The sequence below is a fragment of the Littorina saxatilis genome, linkage group LG9 (genome assembly GCF_037325665.1).
Source record: "Littorina saxatilis isolate snail1 linkage group LG9, US_GU_Lsax_2.0, whole genome shotgun sequence".
NCBI lineage: Eukaryota > Metazoa > Mollusca > Gastropoda > Littorinimorpha > Littorinidae > Littorina > Littorina saxatilis.
In genome coordinates this window covers 318,165-333,630 of record NC_090253.1, presented here as the reverse complement: position 1 = coordinate 333,630, position 15,466 = coordinate 318,165, and the positions used below count along the sequence as shown (strand labels likewise).

The window sequence follows — 15,466 nt, the reverse complement described above, 5'->3', positions numbered from 1 at the left end:
CAGTGGGGCGAAACCGATGTGTTTATGCCGTGCGCAGTGCTGTGGCGTGAAATACGCGAAAGTGACTGGCAATCGCTGTGCAGATGGAGAGAAAGAGAGAGAGAATGGGGGAGGCAATGGGAGAGGAATCTGTGGATCTGCTAACAAGCTAATTAGGGTTAGCTGGCACTGGCTTCCTGAAGATTGCCGTGCCTTTCGCTCTTTCCCTTTCCCTTTCTCTCTCTCCTCTTCACTTTCTCTCTCTCCTCTTCACTTTCTCTCTCCTTTCTCTCTCTCCTCTTCACTTTCTCTCTCTCCTCTTCACTTTCTCTATCTCCTCTTCACTTTCTCTCTCTTTTCTCTCTCTCCTCTTCACTTTCTCTCTCTCCTCTTCACTTTCTCTCTCCTTTCTCTCTCTCCTCTTCACTTTCTCTCTCTCCTCTTCACTTTCTCTATCTCCTCTTCACTTTCTCTCTCTTTTCTCTCTCTCCTCTTCACTTTCTCTCTCTCCTCTTCACTTTCTCTATCTCCTCTTCACTTTCTCTCTCTTTTCTCTCTCTCCTCTTCACTTTCTCTCTCTCCTCTTCACTTTCTCTCTCTCCTCTTCACTTTCTCTCTCTCCTCTTCTGCTGTTATGTTCTGTACTGTACTGCCCCCCGCAACCTTTCCCGCTTTCACCAAAATAACAATGCTTCCCTGTTCAATCATGTCATAGAGTTCTGTGAGGGAGACAAACGGAGTTTTATGTGTGTGTGTGTCTGAGAGAGAGAGAGAGAGAGAGAGAGAGAGAGAGAGAGAGAGAGAGAGAGAGAGAGAGAGAGAGAGAGAGAGAGAGAGAGACATCGAACTTTATTTGACAAGGATACAGGTTTATGAAAAAATTGCATTTCTAACAACCCGTCCTTCAACAAATAAAACTAAGGAAGCACGCAAAGAAGAGAGAAACTGAAAGAGAGACTCGCTCGAAAATAGTCTGAAACCTCATTGGACTTACAGTTTTAACTTTTATACACACTATTTTACAAGTAATCGCAGTATCAGTTCAACACTCTCGTAGTTCAACAGACGTGTCCGGTCATCTAATAGCGGTCTGTCACATTTCAAACACTGCCAGAACGCAAGAAAACATTAGCCAGGTACTTCCATGCGGTCTGTCACATTTCAAACACTGCCAGAACGCAAGAAAACATTAGCGAGGTACTTCCATGCGGTGTGTCACATTTCAAACACTGCCAGAACGCCAGAAAACATTAGCCAGGTCCTTCCATGCGGTCTGTCGCATTTCAAACACTGCCAGAACGCCAGAAAACATTAGCCAGGTACTTCCATGCGGTGTGTCACATTTCAAACACTGCCAGAACGCCAGAAAACATTAGCCAGGTCCTTCCATGCGGTGTGTCACATTTCAAACACTGCCAGAACGCCAGAAAACATTAGCCAGGTACTTCCATGCGGTGTGTCACATTTCAAACACTGCCAGAACGCCAGAAAACATTAGCCAGGTCCTTCCATGCGCGAACACACGGTGTTACTTTTACCAGAAAACGCCACCACCAAACAACGAGATACCATGCCGACCTGAAACAGGTCAGGTTCATCATGTCAGATTGTAAACGTGTCGCTTTCTCTATATCTTGCACATCAACAAACAATCATCTGGCTAAAAGAAGGAGAACATTCCGTACTGAACAAAAAGTCAGTTTCATCGTGTCTATTTCTGAACATGTCAGTTTCTCAATATCTTGTGCAACAACAAACAGGTCTTCGGCTAAAAGAACGATGATGCCGATTTGAGAATCAATGAGATTACATGTTAGTTGTTCACTGTCTAACACACCAACAAACAAATCCTTTGGTGAGACTGGCAAAAGGAGAAAGCTGAAGAATGTAAATTTCATCGGTCAGTTCCTGAATGTGTCTGTCACTGTCAGTTTCTGACGGTATCTTACACATCCGTTCACTGCCCTTGTGGAATAATAATTGATAGATTATACGCCACTGTAATGTAATTCAGCTAACTACGACATATTTCTAAATAGCATCACATATACCCTGGAATAGCTTTCAAATTTAAGGTGAGTTTGTTTTGCCCGCGGTCTGTTTTTTGTGTGTACATTTGTTAATGTGTTTTGCAAACCGTGTCAGAATTGATTGAACACGATTCGCTTGTACGAGGCGAACTTACGATGGAGTCGCTGCAATCTTTTAAAAGAATAAGATCCATTTTTTAATCGTGCCTGTTTTTAAAAATTGTGAAGATTAAATAACTGAACGAAAAATAGTGATTGGGACTCCCGGGATTTAAGAAATGTACATATTGGACGAATCCGAGTGTTGCTGTAAATCTGTTTGATAGACGGCGATAACGAAGGATGTTAAACAGTGAACACCATGGTCAAAGTTTGTTAGAAGTGATACGGAGACTTTCGTGTCATGAAGGGCCGACAGTAAAAGAGTGACAAGGTGTTCCGTTAATAGTCCGTCAAACGAAAGAAACATTTATTTGATTGTAGCAACAAATGTCAAGACTACACAGCAATATATATGCAACGTGAGACTATTTTTCCAGTAACTATGGCATCATACGAGCTAAGTTGAGCTGATGTGCGTGATATAAAGCCCCATTTTAATGCTGTTTTATTTTTACAGCAGACTCTCGAAAGATGAGAATGAGATACATTCGACAACGTCGCACAATTCCGGCAGTTGCAATGTTTAGCAGACTAAAAGATAAGCCTGACTTGCAGCCCCAGGCACAGGTCGTGTCTTTGATACAGGTGAAAGCATCACAACTTGACTCGGACGGATGAACACGGCAGTTTCATCTATCTTTCAGAGCACATGGGAAACACCGAGAGCTCATCTCCGAGCACTATCAGCAGGCGTTGCGTGTCTCGCCGTGTGCACCCCTCCCTGATAGCTCTGCTTTACTGTCGCGTCGACATCCACTATTTCAGCCCTTGGCACTTTTACCGTTCATTCTCCCCCCGTCACCCCCCCCCCCCCCCCCCCCCGTCAACCCGCCTAATTCCCTGTATCCCTCCCGTCAACCCCCCCCCCCCAGTCAACCCCCCTAATTCTCTGTATCCCTCCCGGCGGTTCCTTGATTAGGGTGGTGTTTTGCTCCCCCCTCGTGTCCTGGCTTCGTCGCCGTAGAAAATGGTTACGTGGACCAACTGCATGCTGCTGCTTGTTTCTCAACGGTTCCTGTTTTGTTTGACACTGTGATGGACTTTGGTGCAAGATCCACTATTTTTACTAAACAAGCAACATACAACAGCAAAAATCACTGCTGCAAAATCTACACCAACTGTGACAAAAACGGAAGGAAAGGAAAAAGAGCAAGTTATGAGGACCAGTTTAAACCTAGCTTTTCCAAATCAGACAAAGGCGACGTCAGGAAAGTGAGCGAGTTATGAGGACCAGTTTAAACCTAGCTTTTCCAAATCAGACAAAGGCCACGTCAGGAAAGTGAGCGAGTTATGAGGACCAGTTTAAACCTAGCTTTTCCAAATCAGACAAAGGCCACGTCAGGAAAGAGAGCAAGTTATGAGGACCAGTTTAAACCTAGCTTTTCCAAATCAGACAAAGGCCACGTCAGGAAAGTGAGCGAGTTATGAGGACCAGTTTAAACCTAGGTTTTCCAAATCAGACAAAGGCCACGTCAGGAAAGTGAGCGAGTTATGAGGACCGGTTTAAACCTAGGTTTTCCAAATCAGACAAAGGCCACGTCAGGAAAGTGAGCGAGTTATGAGGACCAGTTTAAACCTAGGTTTTCCAAATCAGACAAAGGCCACGTCAGGAAAGTGAGCGAGTTGCCACCAACAGAAATACGTCTGAATGGTTAACTGTGCATTGATTTTATCCTTCAAAAATCGAGTTATTAATATACCAAATATCCGCATGTCCAGAGAAATTATGTATGTGTGTTTGGTTCGAGCGGAGAACAAAAATCAGATGTTTAAGTAAGCAAAGTTGTTGATGCTGTTCTGTGTCTCTACTTTCACAGTATTCATGTCCATCACAGACGTATACAACTTGACAAGCGACTATGGAATAAGCTGATCCAAACCGCGTGTTACGCTGAGCCTTTGCTTCGTTTCTTTTCAGTTATAGACGCGTGAATAAAGTACGAACTCACCCAGTCATCATTAATGACAAATCGTTAAATTGTGTGAGGCATTAACAGAAAAAGCCGGCTTTTTGCTTCGGACTTTTTTCAGCTACTCATAATCAGATGTAACCCGGGTAGCGTTATGTACCCCGGGTAGCGTTATGTACCCCTGGTAGCGTTATGTACACCGGGTAGCGTTATGTACCCCGGGTAGCGTTGAGCGTACAGTTGTGCGTGTGCAGTATTAATTAGTGTGCCTTGCATTGCGGTTGGGCTCTCATGTCACTTATCGCTAATGAAACAATAATTCGATTTACATAGTGTTTTATCGCCTTGGTGCTAAAAGTAAAACCCTGCTTTCTTCCCAGGTTAGATTGCAAAGATAAGATGATCATTTATGTTGCTGAATTTTGACAGGAACGGGTTTTTTCTTACAGGGAGAGAGAGAGAGAGAGTATGAGAGAGAGAAGGGGGTGTAAATTGTGCGCATAACCTGGGAAAAATACTTACTGACAAATCGAAATTTGATTCCCTCTGTTGACAAAATGTTTCCTCGTCCATTGTCACAGACCAGTCAGGACCACTCAAACATATTTCAGGTTATTGATTCCATCATTTAATTTTAACCACGGTTTGTGTCTTTTTCGGGAAAGCGCATTCTCGATTGTTAGTTCTCTTGTTCTCTTGACTACACCTGTAGTTATTGACCGGAAAAGCTTTAATTTGCAAGTCAACCGTGAAGTGCATAATATTCATCGAGTCAATACAACGTTTTGTGTCTTTTTTCTCAGCGCAGGAAACAGTTTGCGTGTTTTAGCCCAAGGCAAGAAAAAATATGACTCATGTTGTACAGATCGCACTGTACGAGCAGAATCGTTTAGTTTTGTTGTTGTTGCTTCCTGCACTTGCTTTTAAGTATCACTTGAAGTTGTTACCTTCAACGTATGAAGTCATACCGCTTCTACTCCAGTACACAACTTAAACGAGCAATGAAGCACACCAAACTACACCCTTACTTGTAAACGTAGAAGCACACCAAACTACACCCTTACTTGTAAACGTAGAAGCAATTGTTGCTGCAGTGAGCACATCCCGATTTGTGATAACCGAGGAAACTGGCGATTTAACAAAAATGATGACATGCTAGTTCATGTACAAAACTTAAAACAGGCAATGAACTACACAAACTACATGCACCCTTAGGTCACGTAAACATAGCAGTATTTTGGCTGCAGTGAGCATATCCCAATTTGGCATAACCGATGAATCGGGCGTTTTAAACACATACATGACTTCGTGCTTGTTCATGATCAGGTTTGTATATTGGAGAACTGTCAGTGTTTTTCTCGTACTGTCAAACGAACCGAACTAACGACGACGTTGACAGAGGGCTGTAGCAATGAAGAGGTTTCTTGCATAACGTGGTTCGCTCGCCTCGTGATTGAAGGCAATTTGTGACGACCAGCTGTGACCACTAGAAACCCACAGGTCTCTGTCGGTAAAGCCCACAACGTGAATGAAATATGTGATTCACAAACGAAGGAAGTTGTCAAAATATGCCTTTCTTCCCGCGAATGCATTCTCCTAAATCATGAATTCACCCATCTATAGACTTTTAATGTTACGTGATGAGCATCTTTTTTTTAAACATTTTCAACATACCAAAAATCTACTGCTTCGTGTGCATAGTTTTTATTATTGTTAGTTTGGACCTGATTGTATTGGCGTATCGAACTGTGGACGTGTTTCTGTTACTGTATCGTTATCGTATTGTGTGTGCGTGTAACTGCGAGGATCTCTAACACACTATATACAATTGATTGTTGTGGTCCTACGATTTGGTTAAAAATGAATTATTTGCAAACTTCTTTATTTAAAACTAGATGTTCCTTCAGATAAGTTGACGATATCAGTAGGGCCAGTTGGCTTCTAACCTTGTACTCTACAGTTGACGATATCAGTAGGGCCAGTTGGCTTCTAACCTTGTACTCTACAGTTAACGATATCAGTAGGGCCAGTTGGCTTCTAACCTTGTACTCTACAGTACACTCGTGTCGGTCTGCCAGGGCACAACGTGAAAGCATTCACTAACCAATGACATTAATATAGCAATACTTTGATGCCTAATGTGGGCTGAAAATGGAAACACTGTAGGTAATTAAATGCCATGCCCACAGCCCCGCGCACAAAATGGGTCGGGAACTAGCACGGCGAAAGTTGTGGAATTCTTTCCCCGTTATCAGCTGGGGGAGAGATACAGAGATAGATTGTCCATCTTCTAAACAAACCCAAGAGAGAGAGAGAGAGAGAGAGAGAGAGAGAGAGAGAGAGAGAGAGAGAGAGAATGCTACTGGAGGGAGAGACATTTAGGTCAAGTGTGAAGGTAGTTAGCCAGTAATTGGCGGCAGGGTTACGTCACTGTTTATCAGAGCCTTGGGAAGGTGGTTCCTTTATGCCCCCCCCCCCCTTCCTGTCGTACGCCCCCGCGTGTAGAGTGCAGTGTCATGTAGCTGTGTGTGTTATGCAGCAGTGTGTCGTGTCCAGAAGAGCTGTGAGACACAGCAGTGTGTCGTGTCCAGAAGAGCTGTGAGACACAGCAGTGTGTCGTGTCCAGAAGAGCTGTGAGACACAGCAGTGTGTCGTGTCCAGAAGAGCTGTGAGACACAGCAGTGTGTCGTGTCCAGAAGAGCTGTGAGACACAGCAGTGTGTCGTGTCCAGAAGAGCTGTGAGACACAGCAGGGTGGGGGGTGAAATGTATTGATATTGTGTGTTGAGGCCTCTTTCGGTGATTAACACCAATATGATAGGATTAGACGATCCAACCACCCTGGGTCTGGAGTAGTGTGTGTGTGTGTGTGTGTGTGTGTGTGTGTGTGTGTGTGTGTGTGCGTGGTTATGTGTGTGAACTTGTGTTTGTGAGTGTGTGTATGCGCGCTTGTGCGTGTGTGTTTTGAGGGTTCGTGTGTTTGTAATTTTTTTTAAAGAAATTAGAACTGTCCGAACGCTTACTACAAATGCAAGTTGCGGAGATTCCTCCAATACTTTGGTCATTGTCACGTTATATTACCTATCCGCACAAACTACATAGTACATTCTTGTAGATCCTTCTCGAAGCTGTTAAGAGTTACTCGCACTCACAGACACATCTTTAGGAGCAATGTTTAGCATCAAAACAACAACAATGCGCATGTGGGCCATCGTGTTTGTTTTAAACAATGTTTTATTTACACATTCAAGACATTTATTTAGACGAATAACTATTTACACAACAAGCCTACGGCTTATGGTGGTGTCTTCAAAGAGACATTTTCAAACAGAAATAAATTAATGAATAAATGGCCGACGTCGTGATTGTTAGAAGTTTATGAGATCGGAGTTTTACACAAAGCACAGACAAAGAAGAAAATAAGAGTAGTTCCCCTTTGGACTGAATAACACCGGGATGTGTGTACAGGGGATCGGGTTGACAGGTCTTGTAGTCACCATGATATATCACCAGTCATGCCGTCTCACGCGGTAAGCTTGTCACAGTGACCCCACGGGAAAGGTTAAATCGTACCAGCCTTTCTGTTCCTGTCATCTTTTGAAGTGTACGTTATAACGGTAGATCTTGTGTTGTGTTTTCGGGGCTTGTTGAATATTGAATACAACCCTTTAAACGGTGTTATGATTACATTGTACACACCTGTATTTGTGTGATCTGTTGTATTCTGCATTATAAGGACAGATCGTGTCGGGTTTTATGTTCTTAAAGTTGATGAATGTCATTCAATAATTGATCCAGATCGTGCTAAATGTTCCGTTATTGAGGTCGAGTGAAATTTATATTAAACACCTTTTAAACCGTATAATTATGTCATCCTTTCTGTTGATTCTTTAAAATGTACATGTTAATTTAGATTGTTTCATGATGTATGATGTTGGGGGTCATTTCAATTGCAAGTCATAAATGTACTCAAGACTGTCCTTTTTAACGGTATCAGGCAATCACAGTTTGCATGTCTAACGGATAGGGAATCGAAATGAAATCCTATGCCAAATTATTAAAGAAAACATGGTTAGTTTGCATGTCTAACGGCTAGGGAATCGAAATGAAATCCTATGCCAAATTATTAAAGAAAACATGGTTAGTTTGCATGTCTAACGGCTAGGGAATCGAAATGAAATCCTATGCCAAATTATTAAAGAAAACATGGTTAGTTTGCCTGCATGATTGTTGCCTCAAGTGTTCAATGAAAGCAATCAACTGAAAGGTTCGTCAACAAATTGTTTGTATCATGCTTTGCATTACAATTCTACAGGAATAACGTACTGTACCTGTTACTATGTTAATGAAGCAAGTTTGATTTTGTTGCATCTGTGTAGATCCCATTAAATACATGCAATTTAGTTACCATGACCGGTTCAGATGGACTGAACTGTACGCCATTGCGACTAAGCTCACGGGATAATGTATTAACGTACATTGCTGTGTTTTGTTGTAATTAAATGATGTGTGTATTTTAGCAATAATATTAACTTGTTTCTCCCCGCGGGTTAGGGGGAAGAATTTACCCGATGCTCCCCAGCATGTCGTAAGAGGCGACTAACGGATTCTGTTTCTCCTTTTACCCTTGTTAAGTGTTTCTTGTATAGAATATAGTCAATTTTTGTAAAGATTTTAGTCAAGCAGTATGTAAGAAATGTTAAGTCCTTTGTACTGGAAACTTGCATTCTCCCAGTAAGGTAATATATTGTACTACGTTGCAAGCCCCTGGAGCAAATTTTTGATTAGTGCTTTTGTGAACAAGAAACAATTAACAAGTGGCTCTATCCCCTCTCCCCCCTTTCCCCGTCGCGATATAACCTTCGTGGTTGAAAACGACGTTAAACACCAAATAAAGAAAGAATTAACTTGTTTGGCATTTGAAAGGTAATTTTCCTTAACATGACATTGTCCCTGTTTTGCTTTAAGGTTTTGAGTAAGTCTACGATATATTTTTCTTCTCTATTTCTTTTCTCCCTGCCTTTCAAATGACACTTAGACATGTCAATGTACGTGTAGAAAATCTATTTTAAAACCAATACCTAGTAAGTTCCAAAGTCACACATAAAAACTAAGAGATTAGAGTCTTTCACATTCAGAAGTATCACTTGGAAATCAGTATGTCGTTAAGTGTGCAGATACATCGTGTAATCGTTATTTGTTTCTTGTGCGGTTACCAAATGTTCTAAGGCTTAGTCGATTAATTGTTTGTTTGCTTGTATTAGCTCGGAAAAAGTGGTACTGCGTGCAATATAGTATGTAGACTTATTCCATCGTTTTTACATTTTTGGTTTTGCTTGCTTGTTTTGCAGAGACGTTGCGGTCGTACTTTGAGAAGTATGGGGAAATCAAGGAGACTATGGTCATGAAAGACCCCGCCACCAAGCGATCACGGTCAGTTGTCTCCCTTTCTTGTCCTCGCTCTTCTCTGTAGGAGAGAGTGATAGCGGATGGATACACGTGTAGGCATGATTACTTGTTACGTAAGAAGCTCGTAGAGCTCATTCATTTTGGTGATGGGCTGTTTGTGTTGGATTTATTTGTCCTTACATAGAACTAGCCAAGAGACTGCACAGCTTTCGTTAATTAGATTGATACCATTGCCATGTCCCCCACCTGAAGCAAACAAACACATGTCTGCCACTTTAAAGCAAACAGACACATGTCCCCCACTTTAAAGCAAACAGACACATGTCCCCCACTTTAAAGCAAACACATGTCTGCCACTTTAAAGCAAACAGACACATGTCCCCCACTTTAAAGCAAACAAACACATGTCCCCCACTTTAAAGCAAACAGACACATGTCCCCCACTTTAAAGCAAACAGACACATGTCCCCCACTTTAAAGCAAACAAACACATGTCCCCCACTTTAAAGCAAACAGACACATGTCCCCCACCTTAAGCAAACAAACACATGTCCCCCACTTTAAAGCAAACACATGTCCCCCACTTTAAAGCAAACACATGTCTGCCACTTTAAAGCAAACAAACAGTCCTGTGGACCAATCAGTGTCGTAGCGTTCCATAAACTTAGATGTATTTTCTAGCCAACACATGGCACAAAACAACCAGTAATAAATAACAGAAAACAAGTGTAAAGCACCTGCCTCTGCTATTCAAAAACGAAAGAAAAAGAAGAAGTATTAAATCTTCTCAGCCTAGTCGTTTGCCGAACATATCATTACGAATGTATTACGCCCGACAACCCAACGATCTCAATTGCAACGGGTCTGTGTGAATAATAAATAGAAGGAGGGATTGCCAGTGTAATCACCGGCAGTTTATATATTTTTAAACATCCGACTAGAGACATCGGGTACACTAAATCGGGAATTGCACTGATGTGCAGGTAATGGCGGAAGATACGTAAAGGTCATGGCTTTTAGAATCATTACAGGGATTAATCGCAGATAAGTTTTGCTATTAGCTGCGAATGCAGTATTGTATCACAGACAAACATGGAATACAGCATTGATTACACTATCATTCTCTAACCACCTTATAATAATGCAGCATTGATTACACTATCATTCTCTAACCACCTTATAATAATGCAGCATTGATTACACTATCATTCTCTAACCACCTTATAATAATGCAGCATTGATTACACTATCATTCTCTAACCACCTTATAATAATGCAGCATTGATTACACTATCATTCTCTAACCACCTTATAATAATGCAGCATTGATTACACTATCATTCTCTAACCACCTTATAATAATGCAGCATTGATTACACTATCATTCTCTAACCACCTTATAATAATGCAGCATTGATTACACTATCATTCTCTAACCACCTTATAATAATGCAGGCGGAAGAAGAAGAAGAAAACACGCTGACAGTGAAGCAAGGTCGGTATCATTCTTCGTGGGGAATAGAGGCAGAAATTGGGGCGAGAATATCCTAAACTTGTCTTCGGCACAATGATTAAACATCGCAGATCAGCTCGAATTGACATGTGAAACATATGAGTCTGCCATTTTGGCTGGTGCTTAATTTTGCCGAAGAGACCCGGTGTAACGACCCGGTGTAACGACCCGGTGTAACGACCCGGTGTAACGACCCGGTGTAACGACCCGGTGTAACGACCCGGTGTAACGACCCGGTGTAACGACCCGGTGTAACGACCCGGTGTAACGACCCGGTGTAACGACCCGGTGTAACGACCCGGTGTAACGATCTCATATGTTTCGCCTGGGTCCAGCTTTCGCATTTGGCCTTGGTGATCTCGTAAATACCAAGTACCAATAATCGTCCTTGGTGATCTCGTAAATACCAAGTACCAATAATCGTCCTTTGGTGATCTCGTAAATACCAAGTACCAATAATCGTCCTTGGTGATCTCGTAAATACCAAGTACCAATAATCGTCCTTGGTGATCTCGTAAATACCAAGTACCAATAATCGTCCTTGGTGATCTCGTAAATACCAAGTACCAATAATCGTCCTTTGGTGATCTCGTAAATACCAAGTACCAATAATCGTCCTTGGTGATCTCGTAAATACCAAGTACCAATAATCGTCCTTGGTGATCTCGTAAATACCAAGTACCAATAATCGTCCTTGGTGATCTCGTAAATACCAAGTACCAATAATCGTCCTTGGTGATCTCGTAAATACCAAGTACCAATAATCGTCCTTGGTGATCTCGTAAATACCAAGTACCAATAATCGTCCTTGGTGATCTCGTAAATACCAAGTACCAATAATCGTCCTTTGGTGATCTCGTAAATACCAAGTACCAATAATCGTCCTTTGGTGATCTCGTAAATACCAAGTACCAATAATCGTCCTTGGTGATCTCGTAAATACCAAGTACCAATAATCGTCCTTTGGTGATCTCGTAAATACCAAGTACCAATAATCGTCCTTTGGTGATCTCGTAAATACCAAGTACCAATAATCGTCCTTTGGTGATCTCGTAAATACCAAGTACCAATAATCGTCCTTTGGTACTTTACACTCATCATGGAATCAAACTTGTTCGTTTGAAAAAAAAAAGTATTTAAACGTAGAAATTTGCTTCACCTCAAAATCCTTGCCTTCTCACTTACGTCTTCGAAGTAATCGAATTTTGGTATAAAATCTATCGAATTTCACAACGAATTGACTTCACTTGCAAGAATCTGACAGCTTTTCTCCCTCCAATTAGTGTACCTTTTTACCTTGACGGGGAAGCACCATTTCAGTCTGGGGTGTGTATCGAATGCAAAAGATGCCTGATGGGCCCAGGCAAGAAAAGAGATGATCGGCAGCGAACGGTAGTAGAACAGAAAGAGCGGCGAGACCGACAGAACGCTGCAGAACGGTAGTAGAATTGAAAGAGCGGCGAGACCGACAGAACGCGGCAGAACGGTAGTAGAAATGAAAGAGCGGCGAGACCGACAGAACGCGGCAGAACGGTAGTAGAACTGAAAGAGCGGCGAGACCGACAGAACGCTGCAGAACGGTAGTAGAACAGAAAGAGCGGCGAGACCGACAGAACGCGGCAGAACGGTAGTAGAACAGAAAGAGCGGCGAGACCGACAGAACGCGGCAGAACGGTAGTAGAACAGAAAGAGCGGCGAGACCGACAGAACGCGGCAGAAACGGCAAGCAAGATGGCGAGAGAAGGAACAAATGTGTTTTGGCGCCAATCGCTGTGTAGCGGGTGTCAGGACGGACAGCTAGGTCTGTGGCCACTAGCTCGGTGTCTGTAGCAGACCTTAAATTCCTCTCTCAGCAATTTTCCGCCCACAAAGGACGCGCTAAGCAGGTCAGCTCGGTCCTGGGGGAGAAGTGTGGCCACTAATGCTCCGTTTGAATCTCGTTCTCCCTGCGGCTTCTCTACTGTGATATAATTTTTAAACAGGCAATGCATTGCTTCTATTTGTAGGCTTATTTTAGTAAGTGTGTGGGTACAATGTTTGCGTGTAACGATATGATGTGAATATGCGATATGAATGTTACTACATGCATGGTTGATTGATTGATTAATTGATTGATTTTACAGACACACAGTCAAGCTTGTAATTTCTCTTTTAGAGATGAATAAAGATTATTGTATTGTATTGTATTGTACTGCCGTCTCTGCGGTCAGACACCGTCAGGTCACTCCTCGTCGAGGGCTTGCTGTACTGAAATAACCATCGCGTCTGACCGTGGTTTAATCAATCAGCCAATGGTCAGGGGCATTCAGAATCAACGTACCATATACTTAATTATGTATCGAATTGGGAAAACTCCCACAACAAAACACCAGCATAATTATTCAGCGACGAATGCAAGAACAGTTCTTCTAAAATAAGCCATGTTCGTCGTAGGAACCCAGTCTCCTGTACCTTCTGGCGTTAGTCGTTTACCGGGCAGCCCGCGGCCTTCAGGTCCTTTCTTTATTTGGTGTTTAACGTCGTTTACCGGGCAGCCCGCGGCCTCTCAGTCAAGGCGAAGATGTTCTAGGCTACGAATATCTTTGATCGAGGGCTTCAAATGAGGCATTGCGCTCATTCTGCATTTTACATCGGAAAACTTTACTCTAAATACGGGGTGATACCCCTCTGACGAACAAGAAAAGACAGAATTCAGCCAAACTAGCAAAAACAATGTGTGGATATAGTCGTGTTGGTCATTGTAGCGCGTCCAGGACAATTGCGGAGAATTGTGTTTGAATGATGAGAGCGAGGAGACAGCACAAACCCTTGTGGGACACCCAATGGGACCCCCTGCCAGCCGTGGGAGGGGGGGGGGGGGGGCAGTCGACCGGACGCCATCATGCAAAAGCAATGAGTAATTGTGCGGCAGGGCCCGTGTTGCCGTGCTGACCTAGATTCCCCCTTGGAGGTTGTCAGGGACGGTGGCGGGCTATTTTTACTTACCTCTGTGCCAGCAGCGGTTGGCAGCGGCCGGGGAGCGCTAACGACGGCTCCATTAGAGTCAACTGGCAATCTCGTCACCCGGCCTCGTCACCACGGCATGCAGGTCAAAGTCAACCACTCCCTCAGCGCTTCCCGCGTTCCCTGCACGCCAGTGTCGGGATGAGTTGCACTCAGCGAGTTGTACGTGCACTAATACTCCAGACTAGGATTGCAGAGCCACCTCCGTGTACATAGATAGGATGCAAAACGAAAAAGTCTTCTTCGGACCCGAAGGACAAGCACCATGGCTATTATTGTGTATAGTCTCTTCAGGTTAATGCTTTAAAGACCGTCGTGCACGAGACATAACTACACTGCACTCGGTGTATAGTCTCTTCAGGTTAATGCTTTAAAGACCGTCGTGCACGAGACATAACTACACTGCACTCGGTGTATAGTCTCTTCAGGTTAATGCTTTAAAGACCGTCGTGCACGAGACATAACTACACTGCACTCGGTGTATAGTCTCTTCAGCACGAGACATAACTACACTGCACTCGGTGTATAGTCTCTTCAGCACGAGACATAACTACACTGCACTCGGTGTATAGTCTCTTCAGGTTAATGCTTTAAAGACCGTCGTGCACGAGACATAACTACACTGCACTCGGTGTATAGTCTCTTCAGCACGAGACATAACTACACTGCACTCGGTGTATAGTCTCTTCAGCACGAGACATAAATACACTGCACTCGGTGTATAGTCTCTTCAGGTTAATGCTTTAAAGACCGTCGTGCACGAGACATAACTACACTGCACTCGGTGTATAGTCTCTTCAGCACGAGACATAACTACACTGCACTCGGTGTACAGTCTCTTCAGCACGAGACATAACTACACTGCACTCGGTGTATAGTCTCTTCAGGTTAATGCTTTAAAGACCGTCGTGCACGAGACATAACTACACTGCACTCGGTGTATAGTCTCTTCAGGTTAATGCTTTAAAGACCGTCGTGCACGAGACATAACTACACTGCACTCGGTGTACAGTCAGTGTTACCTTCCCATTTAAGACATGGACAAACTGAGAAAATTAGGTTTTATATAGGAGATAGTCTTTAAATGGAGGTAAAGTTACAGAAAATCTGAGAAAGTGGAAGTCAAGACCTTGACAATTCTGAATAAATAAGGTCTTAAAAAGGAGGGAGTCTTAAAAAGGAGGGAGTCTTAAAAAGGAGGGAGTCTTACAAAGGAGGGAGTCTTTAAATGGAGGTAAATGTACAGAGAATGAAAGTAAGAGTCTCTAACCAGGGAAAGCCTGACATTGGGGGGGGGGTCTTAAAAAGGAGTTTTACGATATAGCACAGTGCAACCAAAGAGCTTCCTCTCCAACGAGTTTCAACTCCGTAGGCCAGGGGAATCTCTTTTGTGCAACCGCCCATTTATCCCCCCCCACCCACACACACACACCTCCTTGCTCATTACCAGAGCAATCAGGT

General features: G+C 43.1%; 1 protein-coding gene across 1 annotated transcript in view; it reads left to right on the top strand.

Moving 5' to 3' along the window:
* The window catches only part of LOC138975019 (RNA-binding protein Musashi homolog Rbp6-like), a 56,446-nt gene that overhangs the window by 3,022 nt on the left and 37,958 nt on the right, over positions 1-15,466 (top strand). Inside the window, exon 3 of the mRNA XM_070347666.1 lies at positions 9,432-9,513. Within this exon, the coding sequence (XP_070203767.1) occupies positions 9,432-9,513 (82 nt within the window). The remainder of the gene's footprint in view (positions 1-9,431; positions 9,514-15,466) is intronic.